Raw genomic sequence first — 17,174 nt, 5'->3', positions numbered from 1 at the left:
GGCGCCGGCGCACGTCACTATCCTTTTGCAAGCGCCAACGCCTGCTGCGTCGCCGTAAGATAGTGGCGAAACCGGTCCACACGCATCTGGATCCCTCCAAACCTGTATAAAAACAGTTTTTAGCATTTTATTCCAAATCAAGTTCTGAACTTCAAAAAATCGAACTGCCTCAGACGGGAATCGCACCCACGACCTTTTGTTTGCCGGGCGATTGCTCTTCCATCCGAGCTAGGTACTCAGACACTGTATGAACCGGTCGAATTTTTCAAGCTGTTTCGGCCAGCGTTGTTTCATCAATGTTGGGTAGTAGATACAACCCTTAAACATCCAACAGAACTTACTGCATTATATGGTGGGCTTAGGTGTCGCCGGTGCACATGCAACGGCGGGGACGGTTGAGGCTAGGCCACGTCCATGGGCGAGGCCACGTCAATCGACGAGGTGACGTCCATGGGCGAAGGCGCTTGAGCCGGCGGGGCCGATTGTGCCGGTAGGGTCTTGTGTTCGTACATACAGCCGCGGCGTTCGCACGCGGCCTGGTCCATGCAAGGCGGGTGTTGGAACGCACACACGGCGCGGAAGCGACACCACGGGAACATGCGGCACCGCACAGGCTTGCCGGCCGCGGTGGATACTGTAGACAAGCAAACAATATATTACACTTCTGTTCTAAAAGTATAAAAGAAACAAAAACAAAGGAAAAACTAAGTATATTTTAAAAATAATGCTATGAAAACTTGAGAGTTCATGAAAATAACAAAATATTGAGGTATAAAATTAGCTTACCCTTCTGGAATACACTCCATGGTTTTTTCCCAGTCTGCCAATGTTTGGTCTTTTTTATTCCGTGGCGTAACCGGAAAAAATCTGAAAATAATAATTTTAGAGAATTAATAATAGAAAATACGACATTTATGAGAAAAATAGAAATACCTTTATTTAAGAACAACAAAAAGTTAATCAGGGAGTCGAACCACTAATGCAAATCACTTAAAAATATTATAAGATTAGCAAAGAAACTAATACACTTCTCAAGTTAATATTTTTACTAGCAAATGAATTCTATAAATAAATCAAAATAAAAATATTGCAATATAAACTTACATTTTGTGTACATTTATGATTTCTGCATCGCAGCTGTCTTCTTCAACGTTTGCACTTATTATTTAGTATCACTATTGAGTCTGACGAAACAATATGAACTGAATTTTTACCCCATCCCGGTGTACTATGCGCTATTAGGGGTACCTGAATTAGTGACGAGTGCTGGAAACGCTAAAGCGTTTCGGCTGCGATGCTGCAGCCGTGGTCACAAGCAGACTGGCGGTTCGTGGCATCGTCCGTTCGGGCGGGCTTGAAGATTTTCAACTACCCTCATATTGTCATTTGTTACACTACCACTAGTGATGTTACCACGACACACAACACTCACAGTATCCGTATTCGTACTTGACGGCAAAATTCGCGGTTTGCATTTATTAATCACCGGATTCCACACTGGTGACAATTTAAATCCGTCCTCCCGATTGAAATTTTTATTTTTCTTAATTTCAATCGCTTCTCGAACTATCCTAGTGTGATAATGCCGATCAGTGGAGAGGATTTTTGGACTGTGAAACTCCATCCAGTGATTAACTCCTGTTTCCAGCAGGTGTTCAGCCACGGCGGATTTGCTCGTCTGTCGATTTTTACAAGCTTTATATTGACTTCACTTGTTAGTATGTGTGGGACAAATCTTGCAACTGAATTTAAGACCACTTCTCCTCAACCGATTGAGCTGAAATTTGGTATACTTATGTAAGTACGATGACAATGCAATGTTATGGTACCATTGAGCTGGTCTGATGATCGAGTCAGGAGGTGGCCATAGGAACTCCTAAACGAAACGGCGGAATCGCATCGAGTTTGGGTTCGTTGGATTTGTCTTTTCGAGCAGTTTAGTGCTAGATGATGTTCAGGGTCCTGATGATGGATTAGGGAGGTGGCCATAGGTACTCCTAAACGAAACGGTAGAAACTCATCGAGTTTGGGTTCGTTGGATTTTTCTTTTCGAGTAGTTTAGTGCTAGATGATGTCCAGGGTCCTGATGATGGAGTCAGGAGGTGGCCATAGGAACTCCTAAACAAAACGGCGGAATCGCATCGAGTTTGAGTTCGTTGGATTTGTCTTTGCGAGCAGTTTAGTGCTAGATGATGTCCAGGGTCCTGATGATGGATTTGGGAGGTGGCCATAGGAAATCCTAAAGGAAAAGGCAGAAACTCATCGAGTTTGGGTTCGTTGGATTTGTCTTTTCAAGCACTTTAGTGCTAGATGATTTTTTTAAGGGACGCGCGCTGGTAGCTTGAAGAGCTTTTCCAGCTTCACCGGGCAGAATGGCGAGTACAGAAGGTAAGGCGATCGTCGGTGCGCGTGCCGACGAGGCCGAGTGTGGCTGGCTCGTCCGCGTCGGTCGCAGACCGACGTTCGCGATCGGGCCGTATCGAGCGCATAAGGCGCCCGATCAGTGGCGAACCCAACTAGAGGGTTGCCCACTGAGGACTTTGGTACAATACCGCGACCAAAGTCCAGCCTACGGCGGGCTCACTCTAGTGGGCCCGATCGAGGGGGACTACGGACGCGGCTTGAGGGCGCCACGGTAGGCTCGGACCTCGGGTCAGGCCGTGACTAGATGATGTCCAGGGTCCTGATGATGGAGTCAGGAGGTGGCCATAGGAACTCCTAAACGAAACGGCGGAATCTTATCGAGTTTGGGTTCGTTGGATTCGACTTCTCGAGCACTTTGGTGCTAAATAATGATCCAGAGATTGAGATACAACTAAAAAGTGTAAAATAAAATTATAATAAAAAAAACCTTTTTAAAAAACAAGCTTTATCTAAATGCAGATGTACTAAAACGAAAAAAATAATTGTATGCTTGGTTCAAAGAATTTCGAAAGCTTGTAGCGCAAACAGAAAAAAAGAGGAATAAATTCCATGAGCGATACAAGCTTTCGAAATTCTTTGAACCAAGCATACAATTATTTTTTTCGTTTTAGTACATCTGCATTTAGATAAAGCTTGTTTTTTAAAAAGGTTTTTTTTAACAGCTGCGATGTGTTCTTTGACACGTTCGGCAATGGTGCGCTTCGTCTGTCCAGTATACGAACTACCACAGCTGCAATCGATTTTATATACCTACTCCCGAAGTCTGGAAAGGTATAACATCTTCCGGCGATCGTAGTTGTTTTGCTATTTGGCATAACGGAGAATATACAGTCTTGATGGAGATCTTTCTTAGTACTGTTCCAATGTTGTCTGTTACACCTTTGATGTACGGTAAAAATGCTGCAGTCGTCATACATGATAATTCTAATAAAACATGCCTTTCCTTGCACTAAACTCACATCCTAATATTAAAATCACATCATGTGTTAAGAATCTTGTTGAAAATAAATTTGACTGCTCTTTAAATAATAAAACAATTGAATAAAATTCATTTTTTCGGGTCCTCTACGTAATTTCGAATGCCTCTGTGGCGACGAACGCAGTTGCGAATTTCTTTTCCACTGCCTCATAGTTTCGAAAGCTTATGGACCCGAGTAATATAGTTGAGAACGACGTTGTTTTGAAAAACATTTTCTTGTAGTCCGCTACTGGCGCCGTGAGACGCCTTGGGAGAAATCGTCATATCAATAGTTTAGTTATTTTAAAACCAAAATACAGCTGGTATTCAGATGCCTATTTCTTCAGTTCATAAGTCTGAATAAAGAAGAAAAATATATCTGCTGTATGAAATAAAACACCACTTCAATTTTTATGTCCCTAACATAAATTAACTTGAACCCTCACTCATAAACTTGGAACAATAAACTCGAGTCGTCAATGGTAGCAGAAATATTTGCTCTCATGATATTATTTGCTACCATTTTACAAATTGTTTGCGCACTTCAATCTCGTCAGAGCAATGAGCAAGTGTTCCCAGAAAGGCAATATTTTAGGAAGAAATATACTTAACGCAATAACCCAACGGTCGGAAGATGGTTTTTGAAACGAACACCTACGTAGTTTTTGCTGGCAAGATGTTCACGTTTTGTACAAAAGACATTGTTCTGTTTCCATTCACGGTTCGTCGACAGCAAGAACTTGCGGTTTATTTCTTCCTTACCCACAAATAATAATAGGTATTGTGCTACTTTAATTAGATTCTTTTATAAAAAGTCCAACGCTCCACGTAGGTATTCAATGCTACATTATTGATGATAAATTAAATAAGTGTTTTAATATTTATTAAGTATCTATTTAAGAAGTCTGTTGTGGATATCATCGTGGTAGGTATATAAATAAGACAGCTTATTTCCTTATTGACCTTCAAGAATAAATAATAAACCAAAAACATAAACCTCCTTCTGGCGCAGTGTGGTAAAAGGGACCTAAACGAAGTCTTAAAAGTCTTACAAAGTATTTATTGAATTCCAAAGAGACTTTNCGATTTTTAACAGCTGCGATGTGTTCTTTGACACGTTCTGCAATGGTGCGCTTCGTCTGTCCAATATACGAACTACCACAGTACCACAGCTGCAATCGATTTTTTATACTCCCGGAGTCTGGAAAGGTATAACATCTTTCGGCGATCGTAGTTGTTTTGCTATTTGGCATTAACGGAGAATATACAGTCTTTATGGAGAACTTTCTTATTACTGTTCCAATTTTATCTGTTACACCTTTGATGTACGGTAAAAATGCTGCCTGACGACAGTCGTCATACATGATAATTCAAATAAAACATGCAATGATATTATAGTTCTTTAATATCATTGAAAACATGCCTTTCCTTGCACTAAACTCACATCCTAACATTAAAATCACATGTGTTAAGAATCTTGTTGGAAATGAATTTAAAAACTATCTGCTCTTTAAAAAATAAAACAATTGAATAAAATTATTTTTTTCGGGTCCCCTACGTCATTTCGAATGCCGCTGTGGCGACGAACACTGTTGCGAATTTCTTTTCCACTGCCTCATAGTTTCGAAAGCTTATGGACTCGAGTGATATAGTAGAGAACGACGCTGTTTCGAAAAAAAAATCTTGTAGTCCGCTTCTGGCACCATGAGACGCCTTGGGAGAAATCGTCATATCAACAGTTTAGTTATTTCAAAACCAAAATACAGCTGGTATATCAGATGCCTATTTCTTCAGTTCATAAGTCTGAATAAAGAAGAAAAAATCTATCTGCTGTATGAAATAAAAAACACTAATTCAATTTCTATGTCCCTAACATAAATTAACTTGAATCCTCACTCATAAAACTTGGAACAATAAACTCGAGTCGTCAATGGTAGCAGAAATATTTGCTCTCATGTTATTATTTGCTACCATTTTACAAATTGTTTGCGCACTTCAATCTTGTCAGAGCAATGAGCAAATGTTCCCAGAAAAGCAATATTTTAGGAAGAAATATACTTAACGCAATAACCCAACGGTCGGAAGATGGTTTTTGAAACGAACACCTACGTAGTTTTTGCTGGCACGTTTTGTACAGTCATTGTTCTGTTTCCATTCACGGTTCGTCGACAGCAAGGACTTGCGGTTTATTTCTTCCTTACCCACAAATAATAATAGGTATTGTGCTACTTTAATTAGATTCTTTTATGAAAAAGTTCAACTCTCCACGTAGGTATTCAATGCTACTTTATTGATTATATAAAATTATATAAGTATTTTAGGTCTCTCATCTAAGCGCGTTATTATGTTTTAATATTTATTATATCTATTTAAGAAGTCAGTTGTGGATATCATCGTGGTAGGTATATAAATAAATACAGCTCATTTCCTTATTGACCTCAAGAATACTAAACCAAAAACATAAACCTTTCTGGCGCAGTTGGGTAAAAGGGACCTAAACGAAGTCTTAAAAGTCTTGCAAAGTATTTATTGAATTCCAAGGAGACTTTAAAGTCTTGTAAAGTATATCGAATTCCTGAACTCGGCATCAGAGGACTAACGAAGTAACGATCCTTAGGCGAATGACGTCAAAACAATACGCAATGGATTCCACCAATCAGCCAACTTCGGAACTGGAGTCGGACAGAGGGTTTTGATAATGATCAATTAACCACAAACAAATAAAAGTCAGTAGACTTAAGTCTTAATTACAAAATGCTCAATCGATTAAATCTCAAGCCTTCGATTAATAACGTATAGATGGACAATTGGACAGTCTTCTCATACGAGAGCTTTCGTCTAAAGTGACAGAAAAATTTCATCCTTCACAGTTTTTAATAGAAAGACTTTATTGACACAGTAAGTAGGTACAATAACAACACGACAAGAATAAAAACAATTTCTGAGCCACTGCGCCAATAGGCTTCCACTCAACATTTATTATTTTATCTTGATAGGCTCGTAAGGGGATGTCAAGAAGCTGGTTTTCCGCGAACGTTTGCCTTCGTCAACTGTCAGAGGGCGTAGCGTGAGTTTACATCACAGCGCCCCTAGCGGAAACGTTCAAGAACAGAATTTTCATACATTTTTTTAACGCGCTCACTAGTGAGGACGTTTAATGTAAACTCACACTCAGCCCACAGAATGTATGGAAAAAGTAAGTCACTGCCCTATTTGAAGTGCCTCACTTATATTGAGCTTACTTGTTGAGTTTCTAGGCGTTATAATGTCTTAGTCGTTGATTATTATGTCCTATGATTGAAATAAATATTGAAATTCAACCCAAATGGACAGACTGAAAGACGTTGCCTCTCACTCGGTGGACCGACAATCTGATGAAGGTCCCGGGAAGCGACTTGATGGACTGGTTGTTGTGGAAATCCCTAGGTAAGTCCTTTGTCCAGCAGTGGACGTCTTTTGGTTAAAATGAAGATAAATCACTGTCATTATTGTCGTTGCGACACATATTGAGACAGATACAAGCGGACCTACTGTTATTTTACCTACTTTGTGACTTTGCCTTCCAATTTCATTCTAAAACAGAAGTAAGAAACTCAGGTAGAAGTTGTGGGAACTTAAGACTCCAGGAAAATGTTGTGGTAACTCCATTATTGAATTCAAAGAAGGATTACCTATTTGCATACCAATAAACCTCAACATTCCAACATTGTATCTGTTCTTAGACTATTTTAATTAAAGCTTTTAATTATAAAATCGCCACTGTATAGTATGTTACTAATTAAAGGGCAATAATAACAGAAAAACGTCTTACTATCGTGAGGTATATTTCAGATTTAATTAATAAATTATACTTCAATAGAACGATTATAATATTATTATGATTTTGAAATTATTAATTAGTGCTTAAATAAAGAAGCAAGTAAGCATTGGAGAAAGGAGAATCCTTCCAACTCTTCTTTTATTTTAAAAATAACACAAAAGCAACTAAATTTATTATTTCAAAGTCAATTTGTCACTTAAATATCTCAAAGGAAAAATCATAAAGGCTTTTTTTGTTTCAATGAAAAAATTAAAACCCTGTAAAAACTGAAAATTCTTAGAGACAGAGGGAATCCTTTTCAACGCCCTTCGACGTTAAGCTCAAAATCCTTTTTTTCAATAGAAATTTTCGGCAAGAGCCCTAGACTAAGGCTGGGTTACACCATCTTACTTAACTAACGTCAACACTCTGTCAAACTTTATACAAAAAGCACTGGTTATCGTTAAAGTTACGGTCAAAGTTAGGTGATGCAGCAATTTAGGCTTAGTAAAATTTGTGATCCACTTTTGGGCAGTAACTCATTTTAGTAATTCATTTGTAGATTGCTTGATTTGCATCATACGTCATTATAATAACTAATAAATTAATTGTTTATCTCTGAAGACTGCATCTGTGAAAAGTCCTGTATTTTTATTGCATCGATCGTTACCGTTAATTACAGGGATGAAATCTCTCTAACAAACATAATAACAATAAGTCAAATTAAAGGAAAACCATGTAATCTTAAATTATTTTACAGAAAATTTTATGGTGAATTTTAAAAAATTTCGTAATATTGAATGCAGTTCTCTTTCTTTTCAAAAATTAAGGAATGTTTTCTTTGAGTAAAATCTATTTATCCACAGTTAAAGAGTATATTTACCCTCCAGATGGCATTACAAAANGTAACGATCCTCAGGCGAATGACGTCACAACAATACGCAATGGATTCCACCAATCAGCCAACTTCGGAACTGGAGTCGGTCAGAGGGTTTTGATAATGATCAATTAACCACAAGCAAAGAAAATTCAGTAGACTTAAGTCTTAATTACAAAATGCTCAATCGATTAAATCTCAATCCTTCGATTAATAACGTATAGATGGACAGTCTTCTCATACGAGAGCTTTCGTCTAAAGTGACGGAAAAATTTCATTCATCACAGTTTTTAATAGAAAGACTTTATTGACACAGTAAGTAGGTACAATAACAACACGACAAGAATAAAAACAATTTCTGAGCCACTGCGCCAATTGGCTCACGCTCAGCATTTATTTTATATTAGAATCAGAATGTATGGAAAAACTTAAGTCACTCCCCCATTTTGAAGTGCCTTACATAATGAGTTTCTAGAGGTTATAGTGTCTTAGTCATGATATTATCTGTCCTACGATTGAAATAAATATTGATATTCAACCCAATGGACAGACTGAAAGATGTAGCCTCTCACTCGATGGACCGACAATCTAGTGAAGGTCATAAAAAGCGTTTTGAAATTTATTTAATTTTATATTATTTTTCTTTATTCAGAACACAGCTCTTTATAATGGACTTTCTTTCTTTATGGTGGACTGGTGGTTGTGGAAATCCCATAGAAAGTCCTTTGTACAGCAGTGGACGTCTTTTGGTTGAAATGAAGATAAATCACTGTCATTATTGTCGTTGCGACACATTTTGAGACAGATACAAGCGGACCTACTATTATTATACCTACTTTGTGACTGTGCCTTCCAATTTCATTCTAAAACAGAAGTAAGAAACTCAGGTAGAAGTTGCGAGAACTTAAGACTCCAGGAAAATGTTTGTGGTAACTCCATTATTGAATTCAAAGAAGGATTACCTATTTGCATACCAATAAACCTCGACATTCCAAAATTGTATCTGTTCTTAGACTATTTTAATTAAAGCTTTTAATTATAAAATCGCCACTGTAAAATATGTTATTAATAATAGGGCAATAATAACAGAAAAACGACTTACTATCGTGAGGTACATTTCAGAATTAATTAATAAATTATACTTCCTTAATTTTTAAGCAAACTTAGGACTACTTCACAATAGAACGATTATAATATTATTATGATTTTGAAATTATTAAATTAGTGGTTAAAATAAAGAAGCAAGTATCTATTGGAGAAAGGAGAATCCTTCCAACTCTTCTTTCATTTTAAAAATAACACAAAAGCAACTAAATTTACTATTTCAAATTCAATTTGTTACCTAAAATCTAATACCCAAAGGAAAAATCACAAAGGCTTTTTCAGTCTCAATGAAAAAATTAAAAACCCTATGAAAAATTTAAAATTCTTAAAGACATTCAAAGGGAATCCTTTTCAGCGCCTTTCAACGTTAAGCTCAAAATCCTTATAATAATTTTCGGCAAGAGCACTACAAATTTTTGATCTATTTTTGGTTACCTAGTAAAGGTTTAGCCAAACCAACGCGTGCAGCCCGCATGCGCAGTGGCAACGGCGATCAGTATCTTTGCCACCTGAAGGCAAAGTGCTCGTAATACTCTAGATAGAAAATTTTACTCGAACATTTTTGAAAATAAATAAAACTGCATTCAAAGATCTACAGTATTAAAAGTAGATATACTTTCCCCCCAGATGGCATTACGAAATTCCACCCTGTATATTCAGAACCTTTGTTGAATGTTTTCAGGATGTGTGTAAAAAGGTCCACTTGTGTTTGTTATTTATCACACCACAATAGCCGTAACGCCAACTCATTTGCAGGTAAACAATAAGACCCTAAATTATTTAGGCACATTATTAAGTCCGTTGGAACCCTTTTGGGTTGTGGGCATGCATTTAGGTCTGGTTCGTTCAGGGAAATCACAAAAGAAAACGTATACAGTGTGTTTGGGATAGGGCTTAAGATTTGATTTTATTATGTCAATTCTTCTTCTTTTTTTCGTGTCGACAACAATGCCCCCATATGTAGGCCCACCTCCCCCCTCTTATGTGATGTGACTCTATATAAAATTCTTCATTCTGTGAATCTACATCGACATAAAGTTGTTATATTCTACAGTATTGTACAATTAAGGTTCTTTTCAACTTAATACTTTTGTTTAGTCTAAACAATTAATATCACAGATAAGAAGCCTAAAATTACATAAATGACTAGTTTTATTTCTAAGTAGTGCCAGAACAAGTTGGCATATTTTCCAGTCATATGCATATTTCAGAATGAAATATTCGAGACTGAACAATTCAATTGCATGATTGATAAGACCATCACAATAAGGGTCTGATTTCACGATAAATGTAGGTATGCTCATTCTAAATTCAGATCAAATTTATCCCGCTTATATTAATAACATTGTCTTTCTCAGTTTTTCTTCTGAAATGATGTCCATGTCAATTTCGAGTGCAATATTATGATACTCATATTGTTCTACGTTAAACCATTGATCTCCCAACACCCCAGGGATGCCGATCAAAGGTATACCATCTGTTATGGTTTCGTCAGTTGATTGTAGACCTCCTTGTGTGATGAACAGTTTTATTTTTGGATGACCTGGAAGAAAACGCAGTTGAATTAACTGATAATATTATTACAGTTTTCTGGGCTTTTTAGTTAACTTAAAAATATGATACGTGCGTAAGCCCTAACAATAGACAGAAGTAGGCTTCGAGTATCAGCAAATCGAATTTCTGCGACATTATCAGTCAGAAGTTTTTGAATTCGTCGAGTTGCAGCTGTTTAACTTAATGTTAACTTGACTTTTATCTTTCATAACAGTTTCGATACCGTTCCTCTGTTTTTCTTCTGAAATGATGTCCATGTCAATTTTGATGCCAATATTATGATACTCATATTGTTCTACGTTAAACCATTGATCTCCCAACATGGGGATGCCGATCAAAGGTACACCAGCTGTTATCTATTATATAAAAGAAAGTCGTGTTAGTTACTCCACTTATAACTCAAGAACGGCTGAACCGATTTAGCTGAAAATTGTTAGGGAGGTAGTTTAGAGCCAGGAGAAGGACATAGGATACTTTTTATCCCGTTATTTATTGCCATTAAGGCGGAACAAAGTTCGCCGGGTCAGCTAGTTAATAATATTAGTTCCTCAGTCTTTCTTCTGAAATGGTGTCCATGTCAATTTTGATGCCAATATTATGATACTCATATTGTTCTACGTTAAACCATTAATCTCCCAACACCCCAGGGATGCCGATCAAAGGTACACCAGCTGTTATATTAATAATATTAGTTTCTTAGTTTTTCTTCTGAAATGATGTCCATGTCAATTTTGATGCCAATATTATGATACTCATATTGTTCTACGTTAAACCATTGATCCCCCAACATGGGGATGCCGATCAAAGGTACACCAGCTGTTATATTAATAATATTAGTTTCTCAGTTTTTCTTCTGAAATGATGTCCATGTCAATTTTGATGCCAATATTATGATACTCATATTGTTCTACGTTAAACCATTGAGCTCCCAACATGGGGATGCCGATCAAAGGTACACCAGCTGTTATATTAATAATATTAATTCCTCAGTTTTTCTTCTGAAATGATGTCCATGTCAATTTTCAACCGACTTCAAAAAAGGAGGCGGTTCTCAATTCGACCCGTATGTTTTTTTTTTCTATGTTTGTTACGCGATAACTCCGCCAATTATGAACCGATTTGAACAAATCTTTTTTCGGCGTATAGGTAATACCTCAAGGGTGGTCCCATTTAAATTTATTTATAGAAAAAACAACCCCCAAGGGTGGAAAATTGGGGATGAACTTTTTTTATACGAAATATCTCCGCCGTTCGTTCGTTTCAGCCAAATGACGTTCACTGCTAGACAAAGGCCTCCCCCAAGGTTTTCCACAATGAACGGTCCTGCGCCGCCGATTATAAATCAATTTGAACGATTATTTTTTTGTTGAATAGGTATTATCAAAAGGGTGGTTTCATGCGAATTTGAAGAAAATATTTCACCCCCAAGGATGGAAAATTGGGGATGAACTTTTTTATACGCAATATTTTTAATTTTTAGTTTTTTTTTGTGTTCACGCATTTGTAGTCGGTTTTATTTTTTTTAAAGTTAATTATGATGCCAATATTATGATACTCATATTGTTCTACGTTAAACCATTGATCTCCCGACATGGGGATGCCGATCAAAGGTATACCATCTGTTATGGCTACGTCAGCTGATTGTAGACCTCCTTGTGTGATGAACATTTTAACTTTTGTATGACCTGGAAGAAAACGCGGTTGAATTAACTGATGATATTAATACATTTTTCTGGGTTTTATAGTTAACTTATAATAATATGAGTAAGGTTACCTAAGGAGTGTAAACCTGAATATTCAATTTTGATATTTCAAGTGTCATTCTGATTCAGACAATGTCAGACGCTTTTGATTCTAAAATCTGATATAAAATCTATAATTTATGTTACAATGCACAAAAACATATTATACAATAAACAGTGCAAATGCCAACTAATCCTAATGTATTACAATTGAAAGTATTTATAATATACTCGTACCTATTACTAATATTATGGCAAATAGAATGAATCTTATTATTAATACGGACGTAAAAGGTCCGACTGTGGAAACCATTTTGAAATTCTTATCTTGGAAATTGTTCCCGGCAACTCATCTTGATTCCACTTCCATATCACATTGTGAGGTAACTTAGAAACTGCATCAATCATTGATTGAATTTTTTTGGAGGTAACGAAGCTGGTTCTACGTTGGTTCCAAAGCTGATGTATATGACACCATTTTCAGATGCGTCTAAATATTTTTTGAGATCCTGAAAATATTATTTAAACAGTTTTGTATTGTTTAATTCTGATAATTAAATTTTGATGACCTCATTCTTATTTTTAGACTAAGTGAAACTTACTTACCTGAGGTAATTCCTTTTCTATTATGCGATTCCTTTCCCATGTCGGATGGATATTTAATAGCAATAAATCAACAATGTTTTTAGATCTTCAATCGATGGGACACTCTCACCAAACACTCTTTTAAGCATTAATTTATTGGTTAGGTAAAAGGTCCGACTGTGGAAACCATTTTAAAATTCTTATAGGNTAACATTGTTTCTCAGTTTTTCTTCTGAAATGATGTCCATGTCAATTTCGAGTGCAATATTATGATACTCATATTGTTCTACGTTAAACCATTGATCTCTCAACACCCCAGGGATGCCGATCAAAGGTACACCAGCTGATGGCTTCGTCAGTTGATTGTCGACCTCCTTGTGTGATGAACAGTTTTACTTTTGGATGACCTGGAAGAAAACGCAGTTGAATTAACTGATGATATTGATACAGTTTTCTGGGTTTTAAAGTTAACTTATAAATATGAGTAAGGTTAATGTAAAATACGTGCGTAAGCCCTAACAATAGACAGAAGTAGGCTTCGAGTATCAGCAAATCGAATTTCTGAGACATTATCAGTCAGAAGTTTTTAATTTCATCTAGTTGCATCTGTTTAACTTAATGTTAACTTGACTTTTATCTTTCATAACAGTTTCGATACCGTTCCTCTGTTTTTCTTCTGAAATGATGTCCATGTCAATTTTAAAAAAGGTACACCAGCTGTTATATTAATAATTATAATATTAGTTTCTTAGTTTTTCTTCTGAAATGATGTCCATGTCAATTTTGATGCCAATATTATGATACTCATATTGTTCTACGTTAGACCATTGAGCTCCCAACATGGGGATGCCGATCAAAGGTACACCAGCTGTTATATTAATAATATTAATTCCTCAGTTATATTAATTCCTTCTTCTGAAATGATGTCCATGTCAATTTTCAACCGACTTCAAAAAAGGAGGCGGTTCTCAATTCGACCCGTATGTTTTTTTTTTCTATGTTTGTTACGCGATAACTCCGCCAATTATGAACCGATTTGAACAAATCTTTTTTCGGCGTATAGGTAATACCTCAAGGGTGGTCCCATTTAAATTTATTTATAGAAAAAACAACCCCCAAGGGTGGAAAATTGGGGATGAACTTTTTTTATACGCAATATCTCCGCCGATTATAAATCAATTTGAACGATTATTTTTTTGTTGAATAGGAATACCTTTACATGAAACCACCCTTTTGATAATAATTAAAAGGGTGGTTTCATGCGAATTTGAAGAAAATATTTCACCCCCAAGGATGGAAAATTGGGGATGAACTTTTTTATACGCAATATTTTTAATTTTTAGTTTTTTTTTGTGTTCACGCATTTGAAGTCGGTTTTATTTTTTTAAAAGTTAATTATGATGCCAATATTATGATACTCACATTGTTCTACGTTAAACCGTTGATCCCCCAACATGGGGATACCGATCAAAGGTTGAACACCAGCTGTTATCGCTTCGTCAGTTGATTGTAGACCTCCTTGTGTGATGAACAGTTTTACTTTTGGATGACCTGGAAGAAAACGCAGTTGAATTAACTGATGATATTAATACAGTTTTCTGGGTTTTATAGTTAACTTAAAAATATGAGTAAGGTTAATGTAAAATACGTGCGTAAACCCTAACAATGGACAGAAGTAGGCTTCGAGTATCAGCAAATCGAATTTCTGCGACATATCAGTCAAAAGTTTTTGGATTTCGTCCAATTGCTTCTGTTTAACTTACCTTTTGTCTTTCATAACAGTTTCGATAGCGTTCCTCAGTTTTTCTTCTGAAATGGTGTCCTTGTAAATTTTGATGCCAATATTATGATACTCATATTGTTCTACGTTAAACCATTGATCTCCCAACATGGGGATGCCGATCAAAGGTACACCAGCTGTTATATTAATAATATTAGTTTCTCAGTTTTTCTTCTGAAATGGTGTCCTTGTAAATTTTGATGCCAATATTATGATACTCATATTGTTCTACGTTAAACCATTGATCTCCCAACATGGGGATGCCGATCAAAGGTACACCAGCTGTTATATTAATAATATTAGTTTCTCAGTTTTTCTTCTGAAATGGTGTCCATGTCAATTTTGATGCCAATATTATGATACTCATATTGTTCTACGTTAAACCATTGATCCCCCAACATGGGGATGCCGATCAAAGGTATACCTTTATGGCTACGTCAGTTGATTGTAGACCTCCTTGTGTGATGAACAGTTTTACTTTTGGATGACCTGGAAGAAAACGCAGTTGAATTAACTGATGATATTAAATACAGTTTACTGGGTTTTTTAGTTAACTTAAAAAATATGAGTAAGGTTAATGTAAAATACGTGCGTAAGCCCTAACAATGGCCAGAATTAAGTAAGCTTCGAGTATCAGCAAATCGAATTTCTGCGACATATCAGTCAAAAGTTTTTGAATTTCGTCCAATTGCTTCTGTTTAACTTACCTTTTGTCTTTCATAACAGTTTCGATAGCGTTCCTCAGTTTTTCTTCTGAAATGATGTCCATGTCAATTTTGATGCTAATATTATGATACTCATATTGTTCTACGTTAAACCATTGATCTCCCAACATCCCAGGGATACCGATCAAAGGTATACCATCTGTTATGACTTCGTCAGCTGATTGTAGACCTCCTTGTGTGATGAACAGTTTTATTTTGGATGACCTGGAATAAAACGCAGTTGAATTAACTGATGATATTAATACAGTTTTCTGGGTTTTATAGTTAACTTATAAAATTATGAGTAAGGTTAAGGTGTGTAAACCAGAATTTTTCAATCAATCATTGACTGAATTTTTCTGGAGGTAACGAAGCTGGTTCTACGTTGGTTCCAAAGCTGATGTATATGACACCATTTTCAGATGCGTCTAAATAATTTTTGAGATCCTGAAAATATTATTTAAACAGTTTTGTATTGTTTAATTCTGATAATTAAATTTTGATGACCTCATTTTTATTTTTAGACTAAGTGAAACTTACTTACCTGAGGTAATTCCTTTTCTATTATGCGATTCCTTTCCCATGTCGGATGGATATTTAATAGCAATAAATCAACAATGTTTTTAGGTCTTCAATCGATGGGACACTCTCACCAAACACTCTTTTAAGCATTAATTTATTGGTTAGGTAAAAGGTCCGAGTGTGGAAACCATTTTAAAATTCTTATAGGTATTGGATGTTCTTTCCGGCAACTCATCTTGATTCCACTTCCATAATTATGATAGCACATCGTAAGGTAACTTAGAAACTGCATAAATCATTGATTGAATTTTGCTGGAGGTAACGAAGCTGGTTCTACGTTGGTTCCAAAGCTGATGTTTAAGACACCATTTTCAGATGCGTCTAAATATTTTTTGAGATCCTGAAAATATTGTTTATACAGTTTTGTATTGTTTAATTCTGATAATTTCATTTTGATAATCTCACCCTAATTTTTAGACTAAGTGAAACTCACTTACCTGAGGTAATTTCTTTTCTGGTTTCTGATGAATACATCCCATATAAATCACGTTTGGCGGAACCGGAAGATTTCTTTCCCATATCGGATGGATATTTAATAACAATAAATCAACAATGTTTTTAGGTCTTCAATCGATGGGACACTCTCACCAAACACTCTTTTAAGCATTAATTTATTTAAAAAAGTTATAAAACTCATTTATTTTTAACGGCCTTCAACAAAAGGAGGAGGTTCTTAATTCGGTTCGTATTTTTGCAAATAGGCTTTTAAGAAGCACTTTTACACGTCCCAGTATTAACCCTACCACTGCTTCGGGACAAAAAATGGGCTAGTGCTATTGGTATATCATATAATTTTGCTAGATTTCTTTCTATTATGTAAGCATTGTAAATATTTGATAAGTACCTTCTCCCAAAATGTCAGGTTATTAACTCTCTGAATCCCGTTGGATAGAGAAAAGAATGGATTACTGCACCAAAAGCTTTTAAAATATCATCATTCAATCGAAATGAACTGACCTGTATCACTGGTGCTTTAAATACGTGCGTAAGCCCTAACAATGGCCAGAAGTAGTCGAGTAGGTATCAGCAAATCGAATTTCAGCGACTTATCGGTCAGAAGTTTTT

At 36.1% G+C, this 17,174-nt stretch overlaps 1 protein-coding gene across 1 annotated transcript; it reads right to left on the bottom strand.

Moving 5' to 3' along the window:
* Positions 1 to 401: 401 nt before the first annotated feature.
* Positions 402 to 16,085, bottom strand: LOC114352252 (UDP-glucuronosyltransferase 3A1-like). The gene is made up of 7 exons (XM_028303772.1): positions 16,072 to 16,085; positions 15,883 to 15,974; positions 12,746 to 12,876; positions 12,333 to 12,401; positions 10,913 to 11,065; positions 10,637 to 10,705; positions 402 to 634 (listed from the first exon to the last, which is right to left on the bottom strand). Exons 3-7 carry the CDS (start codon positions 12,864 to 12,866, stop codon positions 402 to 404), a joined length of 645 nt encoding a protein of 214 aa, XP_028159573.1. The 5' UTR covers positions 12,867 to 12,876; positions 15,883 to 15,974; positions 16,072 to 16,085.
* Between the last annotated feature and the right edge of the window lie 1,089 nt (positions 16,086 to 17,174).

Source organism: Ostrinia furnacalis, unplaced genomic scaffold (assembly GCF_004193835.3).
Source record: "Ostrinia furnacalis isolate ACB-3 unplaced genomic scaffold, ASM419383v2 OfSCF1299, whole genome shotgun sequence".
Taxonomy (NCBI): domain Eukaryota; kingdom Metazoa; phylum Arthropoda; class Insecta; order Lepidoptera; family Crambidae; genus Ostrinia; species Ostrinia furnacalis.
Note: the sequence above shows the minus strand (reverse complement) of the source record. Positions and strands in the feature narration are given on the sequence as shown.